At 34.7% G+C, this 14,147-nt stretch overlaps 1 protein-coding gene across 1 annotated transcript; it reads left to right on the forward strand.

Moving 5' to 3' along the window:
• The first annotated feature begins 3,427 nt into the window (after positions 1-3,427).
• On the forward strand, positions 3,428-7,994 carry LOC137807666 (kinesin-like protein KIN-8A). The gene is made up of 7 exons (XM_068608413.1): positions 3,428-4,475; positions 5,049-5,322; positions 5,527-5,577; positions 5,685-5,777; positions 6,057-6,422; positions 6,529-7,212; positions 7,584-7,994. Exons 1-7 carry the CDS (start codon positions 3,814-3,816, stop codon positions 7,614-7,616), a joined length of 2,163 nt encoding a protein of 720 aa, XP_068464514.1. The 5' UTR covers positions 3,428-3,813; the 3' UTR covers positions 7,617-7,994.
• Positions 7,995-14,147: the final 6,153 nt, after the last annotated feature.

Raw genomic sequence — 14,147 nt, forward strand, 5'->3', positions numbered from 1 at the left:
ATCTTAATCTATGTCCATAAGTTTATAAATATAACTTTATTCTTTAGGGAGTACTCACTCCGTCTCATTCATCCACTTAAATGCTTTCATATTTCTCCAAGATTTTGTTAACTTGAGTATTGAATAATTTTTTGCACCTAAATCTCCACTCGGTGTTTCTCAATAACATTCGACAAGTTTTCAATAGAAAAATCAACTTAACCCAAAACTCAATTATCCATCTCGAACGACGAACAATTATAATTTAAATTTTTGACCATATAATTAAAAAGAAATACAAATTATATTATTATGGATGTTAATCCTAATGTTTTATATTTTTGTGTTGAAATTACTATTTTTTATATTTTAATATCTTTTTTATTATTCTCACAATATAAAAAATTGTTTGTATCATCAAGTTCATAATTTAATAAATTCTTTAATTACATATTTTTTTTTCTTTTTTTAAATAATTATTTCTTATGATCCTTTTTCAAACAAAGAAAAAGGCAAGAGAAGAGAAAGTATGAAAAAATACGAAAGATTATTTTCATTTATAATAACAATGATTTTTAACCATCATTATATGTTTTTGTGAATCAATTTACAATTTTGTTGTGAATGGTTGATATTATGTAAATTTATATTTTGAATTTTTTTAAAGATAAAATTATGTTTATAAATTATTTTGCAATAGAATACTGTCTAGTTAGGTAATATATTTGTTTTTCACATGTGTTTATTATACTTGAGATATTATACTACAAATATTACTAACTTTTTTTATATAGTTTATCGGTTTATAAATATATTTTATCTAACTGCTAATAATAATATTTAGATATAGTTGAATTTAATAATCTTAATTTCAATGAATAATTTCATTGTTTAAATTAATGTCTTATAATTGATATTAATATTTTATTTAGTATTAAGAAATAATATTTTATTTAGTATTAAGAAATAATATTTTACTTATTAAAATATAATTTCTATGATTAATGTTTATTTATATTTTAATCAGTTAAACTGTATTGGTATTAATCATTTTCAGCCAGTATCATATATTATCAAAAGTAAAACCTACAAAATGATTTAAAATATAATTTTAAAATTATTTTAAATTTTATAAAAATATATTTTAAAATTATGAGTTATAAATGTATAAATCTAGTATTTACAATAAAAAAGTTATGTAAATCCTTGAAGGGTTTAAAATATGATCTAAATTTTTTTGCTCTTTATGTTAAATATAAAGCACAGAGTATTATGTATATAATATGTAAAAAAAATTATACAGTAAATATACATTATTTGTATAAAAAATAATTTATTATAAATTCATTTTTCATCTTATTTTTTTATGTGTTCACCTAATGTCCTATATATTATAATTTTATAACATATTATGTTAATTATAATATATTGATATTATTTTACATATTTTTTTATGTAATGTAATTAAATTTTCTATTTTAAATCATTTAATAAAATAAATATTAAATAATTGAAAAAAATTAATATGTTTTTAGAAGTTATCTGTTATTATTTTTATAATTAGTTTTTAGTATATTAATAAGGCTCATAATTTGTTTTTTTTATAAGACTACATTATGCTAGAGCCAGTGGTGGAATTACATGTGTGCATGTCCATTTATTTTATAATAAAAAAAATTGTAATTACAAGTTAATTATTATAATAAAATAATTAAAAATATAATTAAAATTTATTAAAACTAAAAAAATTGTATATATAACAAATGATTATAGAAAGAATTTTAATTGATTGTTATAATGTTTATAGTATATAATAAAAACACTTGTAGAACTAAATAAAGCTATAATGAAATATAAAAATTCTTATTTAAAATATTATAATTATAATTATAGAATAAAAATATTTCTATTGTTATGAGCAACCCGAAAAGGAAAACTAAGATGTCATGAATATAATCATAAAAAAAAGTTAAGAAAAGGGTATATATTTATTAAATTTTAAAAAATGTAATAATTGTATAAGATTCAACGCGTATAATCTTTAATTATATATATATATATATCATTTAACAGTTTAAATATTTATTATTTTTGTTGAATCTTTATCGGTGATAAATTTATTTATTGTATATAAATTAAAATAAATAGTAATATTAATATGTTTTAACACGTAAAAAATGTTAAATTATGTCAATTGGTAAATATAACTAGGAAGATAATATTTTATAATTAAATCTGAACCTTCAGAAATTATATCCAGAATAATTAAAGATAACACATTTTGATGATTGAATATATGTATCTAACAATTTAATAAAAAGAAAATTCCTATAATTCATATTTCCAAACCTACAAGAATTTTAATAATCTATTTTTATGAATTTCAGATTTTTTGAATTGGTAACTGTTAATCTTTGACAAAATATAACTATGTGTGTACAAGATAATATTTGAAAAAGGAACAGTTTATTAAGTTTTTTAATATTTGTTCAATAACTAGACAATTTTATAACAGAAATGGTCTCTAGATTGTTTAGTAAATTTCATTCAATAAATATAAACGCCAAATCTTATGTTTTAATTAAATCATGTAAAGGAGGTAAATTTTTTATTGTAATTTTTTGCTTACTAAAAAAGTATTTATTTATGTGTAAAACAATGTAAGAAAATATATTAATATAAAGAAAAAATCAGTTTAAGTAATGATATTACCAAAATCATATATATATTTGAAGATTTAATCACATGTTTTGCTTGCCTTTGAAGTTCAATGACACTTGAAACTTCCTTAGGTGAAATATTCTTTTGAATTATGATTGAAAGTGAATGAAGAACAGTAATTTAATAAACTCTTTAGAACAAACTTATGACTTTTTTAAAGAATTATGATTTTCTTCATAATTTATTCACATTCCTCCCAGAGTTAGGTGGAAAGTTTGTAGCACCATATTAATTTAAATTTGTATTTAATTTTAATTCATATAAAATAAATAAAATGAAAAGTTTGTAGTTAAGTTCCAAAAGTTCAATAGTTTCACATAGTGAAAATATATATTATTTAATTTCATAGTATCATTAATGTTTTTAGAATTCAACATTTATGTGATATAGTTTTGAATATTAAATTGGCCATTTATGAAAAAGTGGAATTCCCGTGAAGTAGGATATTTCAAAACGGACCACACCTAACTCAATATGTAACCGTTTTAATGAACTGACATGACCGTTACATGGTACCTTTGATACGTTTTTTTGAACTATCATTCAAATTTTTCCCTACCCCACTTTTTTTTTTATTTAAAAAATAGTCAACTTTATTCTTATACACCAATTTAATACCAAAAATTATATATTTCTAATATTAGTATGAAATTTTAAATAAATCTTTGAAGTTTTCGGAAGATTCTATTGAGTTTCTAAAATTAACTCCCTTTTTTTGTTTTAACCTACATTTATGTTTGAGAATTGACTTAAAATTTTAATTGTAGAAGCTTAAATAAAATTAAAACACTTGAAAACATCAGTTATTTTTTAGTTGTAGAAATTAATAAGATAATAAAATCAAATTTAAAAATTAAATTAAACATTTATTTTTACTGAATCCAATTTCACCTCTCTCAGAGTCGTCCATCTCCCTCCCAAACCAACGTCTCAGATTGAATTCCCCAAAATCAAATTCCAAATTGCACACAGCACAACACTGTTCCTTCTTCTTCTTCTTCTTCTTCTTCTTCTTCTTCTTCCTACTGAGTGAGTGAGCTTAATTTCTGCACTACTCTCGCGAATCTGAATCGTTCCGAGCACACATGTGTAGGTAGTGACGAGAATCCGAGAATGCCAGTTTCAACACGGTCCCAGATAAACGGGGAAGCCGAACCCAACCCATTGACGGCGACGCGGCTGAGAAACCCGCACCATGGACTGAAGGAGAAGCTCAAAACACTGACCCTGTTGTACGAGCAACAGAAGCAAGCCTCCGCGTCTCTAAAGAATGCGTCTCTCAGGTTCCCTGAGAAGACGGTCATGCGAGAGAACGCAATGCCCAACACCATGGTCACAAGAACCTTCGTGCTGCCCCAACCCCCCTCAAACGACGATGACGCCAAGGAAAACGCCATCATAGGCGTAGATCGCATTGTCGGGTTTTCTTGTCCCAGAAAAACGACAACGAATAATAATGTTTCGGTTTCATGTTCTGCCACGGTGGCGCGGAAGCTCTCGATGCAGGAACCGGAGAGAGTGGATGCGGTTTCAGAGAAGCAAGGGAAAGTGGGGAGCAGGATCATGGTTTTCGTGAGGCTGAGACCCATGAATACGAAGGAGAAGGAAGCGGGTTCACGGTGCTGTGTCAGAGTTGTTAATCGCCGTGATGTTTACCTCACGGAATTTGCCAACGAAAACGATTATCTCAGACTCAATAGGCTTCGTGGACGCCACCTTACCTTTGACGCTGCCTTTCCAGATTCCGCTTCTCAGCAAGAAGTTTATTCCACCTCGTGAGTTCCTCACAAGTCATAACCATTCTTGTTTTTTGAATTGTTTACATGCTTGCTATCTTTTTAGACTTTTTGCAACCTGGTAGTGAAACTGAAGTGCATAAGTTATGGAAAAACCTTGTTCATTGTTTATTGTGTAGGTACTTGCAGAAAAAATTATCTAAACAAGTTTTCATATCATCGTGGAAAATGTGTAGATGAAAAATTGTTTACAACACTGTGAATTAACTAGTGTAGAGTTGTTTTAGCTTATTAAAGTATCTTTGACTTTGTGTTTTGTTTCGAGTTTAGGGAATCCAGTATTAGATATCTCGATTTGGAAGGAAATTGTGTTTTCTACAGTGGTTCTCGTGCTTTGTTGGAGTTTTGGGTATGCAGTACTAGATATCTCGAATTGGAAGGATAACTTTGTTTCCTATAGTGGTCCAACTCAGCTAAAATAGAATCATCTCACAGAGGGTAGCTGTGGTGTGGTGTGTACAAAATCAAAACATTGTTTACCACAAGGTTGCTTGTACAACTTGCTTCATACTTTCACTTCATTGTTAGTGACGGTTGAATTTGATTTTTCAGGACTTCAGAGCTTGTGGAAGCAGTTTTGCAAGGGAGGAATGGGTCCGTTTTTTGTTATGGTGCAACTGGAGCTGGAAAGACTTACACAATGCTTGGGACGGTGGAGAATCCTGGGGTTATGGTTTTGGCTATTAAGGATCTTTTCAGTAAAATCAGGCAGCGGAGTTGTGATGGAAACCATGTGGTTCATTTGTCCTATCTTGAGGTTTATAATGAAACTGTCAGGGACTTGCTTTCACCTGGAAGACCTTTAGTTCTTAGAGAAGATAAACAGGTGCCCTTTTTTAGTTCTCCAAGTTGAGTTGTTGATGTGTAGATGGTTCATGCCATTGCTTGTGTTAATCTGTTTACAGATTAGTATTTACTAGTATGTGATAAGTTTTTTATAGTCTATAACATTGAAAGGTCGTGTTTGCCTTGTGTTTAAATTGTGCTTGAAAGATAGCTGATTATACTTTGCTCAAATTGTGTTGTGTAGGGGATTGTGGCAGCAGGTCTTACACAATATAGGGCGTATTCAACAGATGAAGTAATGTTCTTATTTATCCTTTTTGGAAGAACTTTAGACAGTTGTTTCAAGTTAAAATGGAACCTTTGTTTAGCATTATTAACTTTTCTTTTATCCTGTTGCTTCAGGTGATGGCATTGCTTCAACAAGGAAATCAGAACCGAACCACAGAACCAACACGTGCAAATGAAACATCTTCCCGTTCACATGCAATTTTGCAGGTAATCCGTCATGGTTTTTGAGGAAAAGGTGAAGAATCCATTTAATGTTTGGATAAAACATAAGTGCACAACCTTAAGTATTTTTATACTATTTTTCAATTAAAAAATAGAGTTTTACCTTGATAATATGTGAAATATTGTTATTAAGCTAAGTGAAACGCTAAATCTGATTAGAGAATGGTACTATAATTATGGTTCTGCACCGCCGTTTTTAATCCTTTATGTATTCTGTGACAGGTTATTCACACTAACCCAATGCACCTTATTTGTTATATCTAGGTTGTGGTGGAATACCGAGTTAGAGATGCCGCAATGAATATTATTAACCGAGTGGGTAAGCTCTCATTAATTGATCTTGCAGGGTCTGAGAGAGCTCTCGCTACGGATCAAAGAACACTTAGATCCCTTGAGGGTGCCAATATAAACCGGTCTCTTCTTGCACTAAGCAGCTGTATTAATGCTCTAGTTGAAGGCAAGAAACATATACCATATAGAAACTCAAAACTCACTCAGCTTCTTAAGGATTCACTAGGAGGAACTTGTAACACTGTCATGATTGCAAACATAAGTCCAAGTAACTTCTCATTTGGTGAAACTCAGAATACAGTTCATTGGGCTGATAGAGCCAAGGAGATTCGATTGAAGGTTGAAACCCTCAACCCTTTCAAACTAATGATTATCCAAATGTTGAGACATAAACGTGACATTTTTGTGATGAAATTTAATAATGTAATCTGTTATGTGTGGACAGGTAAGCGATGCAATTGAGGATCAATTGCCAGTGCCTGCGATAGAAACTGACCAAGCCAAGCTGGTACTTGAGCTGCAAAAGGAGAATCGTGACTTAAGAGTACAACTGGTTCAACATCAGCAGAAGTTGTTGACTCTCGGAGCACAATCCTTGGCTTCACATTCCTCCCCAACACCACCTTCAGCTGAACCTCTTTCCAGTCCTCCATCTTCTGCCCAACCAATTGAAAAACGAAGGAGTAGATCCTCTTTCTTGGCTGGAACTTGTTTCACTCCAGAAACCAAGAAGAAGGGAGCTGAACTAGCCATCAAGACACTTCAACGGACTGTGAAAACACTAGAGGCAGAGATTGAGAGAATGAAGAAGGATCACAGATTGCAGCTAAAGCAAAAAGATGATATTATTCGCGAGCTTTCACAGAACGGTGGCAGACAAACATTAACAGCTGGGGAAGCGGGGAAGGGAGTGGTGACTAGGTCTAGCCTACGGCCAAAGGAACCAAACAATAGTGAGATAAAGAGTCCAAGTCAACGTTTTAGATCACCAGCCCCCACTGCCAAGAAACGATCGTTTTGGGACATAACCACAAATAATAGTCCATCAGTTACCACATTAAATGGTCGAAAAACTAGAAGTCATGTCCTTGCTGAACCTACTGCACCTCCTCCATCCATGCTTCTTCAGGTACAGTGCTTCTCCCCTCCTTGCTCCTTTCTCTTTTAACATGCATATAGCAACTTCGTTAGAATTATTTACATTAATACTAGGATTTAAGCAACAAGAAAATTACGATATACCTTGTACCTCTTCAAGTCTAAGAATGTGATTTGATTGATTACGAAAGTGTACAAGTTTGTTTATGTCAAGAATATGATTTTCTCCTACTCTATACAAACTTGTTTGTTGAGTAGAGAAGGATCCTGACTAGGTCCTGTATTATAGGATTTGAGGGTAATAAACTAATTTTAACACGACGAGTTCACTGATCAAAATTATTAGTCCAAATTAATCCAGATAATTCCAACCAACTTATCAATGTTTCTTGTTTGTTTCAGCCTGGTTTTGCTCGTCAAAAAGCCAATATTTAAGTGATTTTTATGAGCCAGTGGAAAGGAAGTTGCCAGAGCACAGTGAAGTACTACAGTATCATATAGAGAGAGAAAGATAATTGCACGTTTATATGCTTCCTCTCCTTTGTGACCATCTTTTTATGTACTCCAAGGACGATTGAGTAGGCAGCTGCAGACTCAAGCATCTTTATACGTGCTTTTTCATTCACAGCCTCCATCTCCCCACATCAATTTCATTATTGCAGGCTATTAAAGCTTATGGAGAAAACTCCAAAATCTTTAATCATACATGTACAATTCATTGTTTTTTCAATCTAGACGCACCTATATTCTTGTACGAATTTGTCTATGGGCCGGTGATGCTCCTTAAATGAATTTGTTTAGGCTTCATGTTTCCATGTTCTTCTGCCTTGGAGCTTTTTGGTCGACTCTTGTGAAGGTGTGTTGACATCTCACATCGGTAGGGTCCACATGGTTAAAGTATCTTGTAATGATTTGGGCAATCACATCCTTTTCAACTAGTTTTTAAAGTTGGATGTGTACAAAATTTGTTCTTAGTTGTACATAGAATTTTCTTTATTATAATGATAAAGAATGAAGATGCAGAACTTGTATGAGAGTCCACAATGAGATATATGTGATACTCACCTTGTTTAAAAACTTATCTTTATGATACCTTACCATTTACATGCCCAAGGTATTATTCTGTTTAGAAAAAACATAGACACCCTTTAAAACATGAACATTAATCCAACACTTGTTTAATAATATATTATAAGTCACGTCATTAGGTGTTTTTACTTCTTGGATGTATGTATATCAACACTCGTTGATTTATGGAGGATGAAAAGAGAGAAGAGGGAAGAGAAATCATTTAAAAAAATGATAAAATCATCCATCAATTTCTTTATTTAACAAACTAATATATAGTTTTTATATAGTAAATATAGAGATAGTTTTTTCTGAAGTATTATTTTTTAAATTATCCAATTAAACTCGAGCTCATATTAGATCCATTTAGTTCCTCTGTTACATTGCAAGTCGCACCTTTCTATCTCTATGTGCATCAACCTGACTCTTTAGAACTACAATTTGCAGTATGGGATGAGTGTTGACGAGACTGAGAGGTTGGATCTTAAGGAGAGGATAGGAAGAGTGGTTGAGGGTGTGACCATTGCTGTGGCAAAAGATAGTGACTTTGTGGTGGAGGAGGTTGAGGGGTTTATGCATTAGCATAATGTTAGGAGTGATGAGTGCAAAGACCGATGAAGATAACATCAATGGTTCGTAAGTCAAATGAGTTAAGTTATAATTAAATAATTGTGTTTGAGTTGTTATATTTTAGAGTAGAAAGAATTATACCTTGACTACCTGCTATAACTTTTAACCTAATTGTAAACACATGATAGGTTAACTGGTATCAAAATTAATATCAGTAGTTTGATTATCAATAGGTAATTGTTACGGGAGAGATTGTTGTAGATGATATCAATTGTCTTTTAACATAAGTCAAGTGAGTCAAGTCACAATTCATTGTTCTATATTGAAAGTCTTCATGATAAGAATTTCAAACGAATGTATTTTGTTGTGGTAAATATTACCGGACAAAATCATTATTAGACTTAATTACAGGAATATAATCACTATTAATGAGTCTATAATTATACTTAATTATAGGAATATAATCACTATTAATGGGTCTATAATTAGTCTTAATTACAGATGTTATGTTAGAAAAAGAATATGTACGGTTCTAATGCTATGGTTATATATATGTATCATTGCTATAGATGAAAGACAGATTGAATAAAATAGAAAATATTCTTTCATGGTATCAGATCAAAACTCTGATACCCGACAAACACAAAGCAAAGGCAACGGTGCACAACCATGGCAGATGCACCAGAAAAGAATAATGCCAACAAAGCAGAGCACGAAGGAGGAGGTGCTAAGAAGACCTACTCGCCATATGATATCAACGCGAGTGACAATCCCGGAAACATAATCACGCAAGTCCAATTGCACGGAGAAAATTACGACGAATGGGCAAGAGCAGTAAAGATCTCGCTTCATGCCCGGAGAAAATGGGGCTTCATTGATGGAACACATATCCAACCAGAGGATGAGGCACCCGACCTTGAAGATTGGTGGACCGTGCAGTCCATGATTGTCTCTTGGATTCTAAACACCATTGAACCAAGCTTACGATCCACAGTGCTGAGACTGCACATAACTTGTGGGAAGACATTAAAGAAAGATTCTCGGTCGTGAATGGACCTAGAATTCAACAACTAAGGTCGGACTTGTCAAGATGCAAGCAGGAGGGAATGGTGGTGGCAACTTACTTTGGAAAATTGAAGGTCCTTTGGGATGAGCTTGCTAACAGTGACAAAATCCATCTTGTACGTGTGGTGGATGCAAGTGTGGGATTGGTGCTCAGTTGGAAAAACGAAGGGAGGAGGAGAAGGTTCATCAACTCCTTATGGGGTTGGATGACGCAAGCTAGGGGACAGTAAGATCAAACATTCTGACCTCAGACCCATTGCCGTCTCTGAACCGCGTATATGCTATGTTGGTACAAGAAGAAAGAGTGAGAATGATGGCCAAATCAACGGAAGAAAGGAGGTTGGTCGTGGGTCTCGCGATGCAGGCCAACTACAAAGAAAAAGGGCGTGGAGATATGGTAGAAAAATTAATGACGTGCAGTCATTGCGGTAAAAATGGTCACGACATGAAGGGATGCTTCCAATTGATCGGATATCCCGAATGGTGGGGTGACAGACCAAAAAGTGAAGGCAAATGGAACGGCAGGGGACGCCAAGGGATGCGAAACAAAGGTAACCCGACACGTGCAAATGTGGCACACGCTAGTGGAAGCAACAGTCAAGCCAACAATGACGACAAGAAACTTGAGATGGCAAGTCTATGAACAATGGAAGGTACTGGTTGATATGATCAGCAAACAAAAATCAAATGAATTAGAGAAAATGACTGGTAAGAGCATTTGGGATTTGTGGATTATTGACAGTGGGGCATCAAACCATATGACCGGGTCACTGGAAAATTTGGGTGAAAAGGAAACTATACAAGGGTGCCCCGTAGGGTTACCCGATGGTGAACGTGTTCTAGCTTGCGAACAGGGAACAGTGACTCTTGAAGAAGGACTTGAATTGAAAAATGTCCTTTATGTTCCCAAATTAAAATGCAATTTACTTTCAGTACCTCAATTGACGGATGAAGAAAATTGTGTTGTAACATTCACTGATAAATTGTGTATTATACAGGACCGCACTTCGAGGACGCTGATTGGAGCAGGTGAACGGAAAGATGGGCTTTATTGGTATCGTGGGGTACGGAAGACTCAAGCATGTCATGTCAAGATGGAAAATCAACTAGCATTTTGGCACCAAAGATTAGGACATCCGTCATTTAAGATTGTGCAAATGCTTCCTGATATAAGTGGGAAATGTACTCGTGATGAGTTGAATAAAGTTTGTGAAGTTTGTGAAAAATCGAAACAAACGAGAGATAAGTTTTTCTTAAGTGCGCATCAAGCTTTGAATATTTTTGATTTAATTCATTGTGACTTATGGGGTCCTTATAAAACTCCTTCATCCTGTGGTGCTTCATATTTTTTAACAATTGTGGATGATTGTTCACGGGCAGTTTGGATCTATTTGTTAAAAGAAAAAACAGAGGTATCAGTGACTTTGAAAAAAAATTTCACACTCGTTGAGAGGCAATACAACAAATGTGTTAAAATGGTTCGCTCTAACAATGGAACCGAATTCATGTATCTAAAACAATATTTCATTCAACAAGGTATCCTTCACCAAACTTCCTGTGTCGGGACCCCGCAACAAAATGGACGCGTCGAACGCAAGCATCAGCATATTCTGAATGTTGCTCGGTCATTACGGTTTCAAGGCAATCTTCCCATTAAATTTTGGGGGGAATGCGTTTTGACTGCAGGCTACTTAATCAATCTCACACCATCCTCCATTCTAAAAGGAAAAACCCCTTATGAAGTGATCCATGGATGTGTACCCAGTTACGCGCACTTACGAGTATTTGGTTCATTATGTTATGCTCATAATCAAAATAGACAGCAGGATAAATTTGATAGTCGTAGCCGAAAATGTGTGTTTGTCGGGTATCCATATGGCCAAAAAGGATGGAAATTATTTGATTTGGAAACAGAAACTTTCTTTGTCTCTCGTGATGTACATTTTTTCGAAAATAAATTTCCATATTTTGAAGCCAAAAAGATGGACACTGCACCACCATTGCAAAACCCAATTATTGCCAACTCTTTAGAAACTGGAACGGACCCACATTTTCTTCATGAAGTTGCCTCCTCAAACCTAGATGAATGCATCGTCAACCAACCCATTGCATCTCCCATCCCAGCCAAGGAGGATGCTACCCTCACAGATGACTTTGACCACACTATCAACGACTCTGATCCGTGTATAGAAGCCTCGACGCTACCCGCGGATCCACCGTCGCGTCCGACGGAGACGGCGCCGTCGGTTTCTTCACCACCGCTGACGGCCGCGGTTCCCCTTGGGCGAGGGCATCGCGCGAAGCTGCCTTCCGTACGGTTACGCGATTTTGTCGCAGCCACCACGATACCGTCAAGCCCCTCTGTTCCGTCACCTCCTTCAACAGAATCCTCAGGTGTTTCGTATCCTATACATGATTTTGTGAATTGTGATTCCTTTTCTAAACATCATCAAAGTTTTCTTGCCTCTTTACACACCGAGCAGGAACCCCTGTTCTTTTCTCAAGCGGTCCGAGAACCCTCGAACTGAATGACACCTGGAAACTCACCGCTCTCCCTCCTGGAAAGAAGGCACTTGGGTGTAAATGGATCTACAAAATCAAATACAACTCGGATGGAACAATTGAAAGATTCAAGGCTCGATTGATAATTCTTGGCAATCATCAAGTGGAGGGTTTCGATTACAACGAGACCTTTTCTCCTGTCGTAAAGACGGTAACCATTCGCACAACTCTAGCAGTAGCAGCCGCAAAAGATTGGGAGCTTCATCAGATGCACGTTCACAATGCGTTTCTCCATGGTGATCTTGATGATGAGGTTTATATGAAACTCCCTCCTGGCTTCCAAGAATCTCAACCAGGGGCAGTGTGCAAGCTTCAAAAGTCTCTATATGACCTCCGACAGGCCCCCAGGTGTTGGTTTGCTAAACTATCTTCTTCTCTCACTCGTTACGGCTTCCAACAATCCCCGAAGGATCATTCCCTGTTTACTCTCAATAATAATGACATACAGTTGGTTGTGCTAGTCTACGTTGATGATCTTGTGATTGCAGGGAATAATGGTACTGTCATCCAATGTTTTAAAGGCTACTTAAATCAATGCTCTCATATGAAAGATTTAGGCCGCCTCAAGTACTTCCTGGGGGTTGAAGTTGCTTGCTCCCCCAACGGAATCTTCCTTTGTCAGAGGAAATATGCCTTAGATATCATTACTGAAGTCGGATTGTTGGGTGCGAAGCCCGCCACTACACCATGTGAAGAAAATCACAAATTGAGCTCCGCTACTGGTTCTTTTCTTTCTGACCCGGCTACTTATCGTAGACTTGTTGGGAGGTTAATTTATTTGTGTTTCACTCGACCTGACCTTGCCTACAGTGTCCAAACTTTATCTCAATTTATGCAAAATCCACGCTCCGAGCATTGGCAAGCTGCTCTTCGTGTTGTTCGATATTTAAAGGGGCATCCTGGACAAGGAATACTCCTACCTCGAGAGAACAACTTACAACTCTTTGGGTGGTGTGATTCTGATTGGGCAAGTTGTCCACTGACACGGAAATCTCTCACCGGATGGTTTCTGCCTCCTCTACTGAGGCTGAATATCGATCAATGGCTAAGACCACCCGAGAATTAAAGTGGATTAAAGACATTCTCGCTTCTCTACATGTTCCTCATCCTGACCCAATTCGTCTTTATTGTGATAGTCAAGCAACACTTCATTGCTAAAAACCCGGTCTTCCACGAACGCACCAAACACATTGAAGTTGACTGCCACCTTGTTCGAGATGAAATCATTCACAAACACCTTCTTACATCCTATGTGCCCACACATACACAACTAGCTGACCTTTTCACCAAAGCTCTCGGTGCTAAAAATTTTGGAGCCATCTTGGTCAAGTTGGGCATTCAAGACTTACATGCTCCAACTTGAGGGGATATTACCGGACAAAATCATTATTAGACTTAATTAGAGATGTTATGTTAGAAAAAGAATCTGTACGGTTCTGTACGGTTTTAATGCTATGGTTATATATATATATATATATATATATATATATATATATATATATATCTTTGCTATAGATGAAAGACAAATTGAATAAAACAAAAAATATTCTTTCAGTAAACAACGACATAAGTAAGGGTTACTGTTAAAAAAATTAAGTAATGGAACCTCACAAAATTATCATCACAAACAATGTATAAATAAGAGTTATCACTAAGACTCACAAAATCATTATCTTTAAGATTTTGAATTACAATTCATGA

The sequence above is a fragment of the Phaseolus vulgaris genome, chromosome 3 (assembly GCF_000499845.2).
Source record: "Phaseolus vulgaris cultivar G19833 chromosome 3, P. vulgaris v2.0, whole genome shotgun sequence".
Lineage (NCBI taxonomy): Eukaryota > Viridiplantae > Streptophyta > Magnoliopsida > Fabales > Fabaceae > Phaseolus > Phaseolus vulgaris.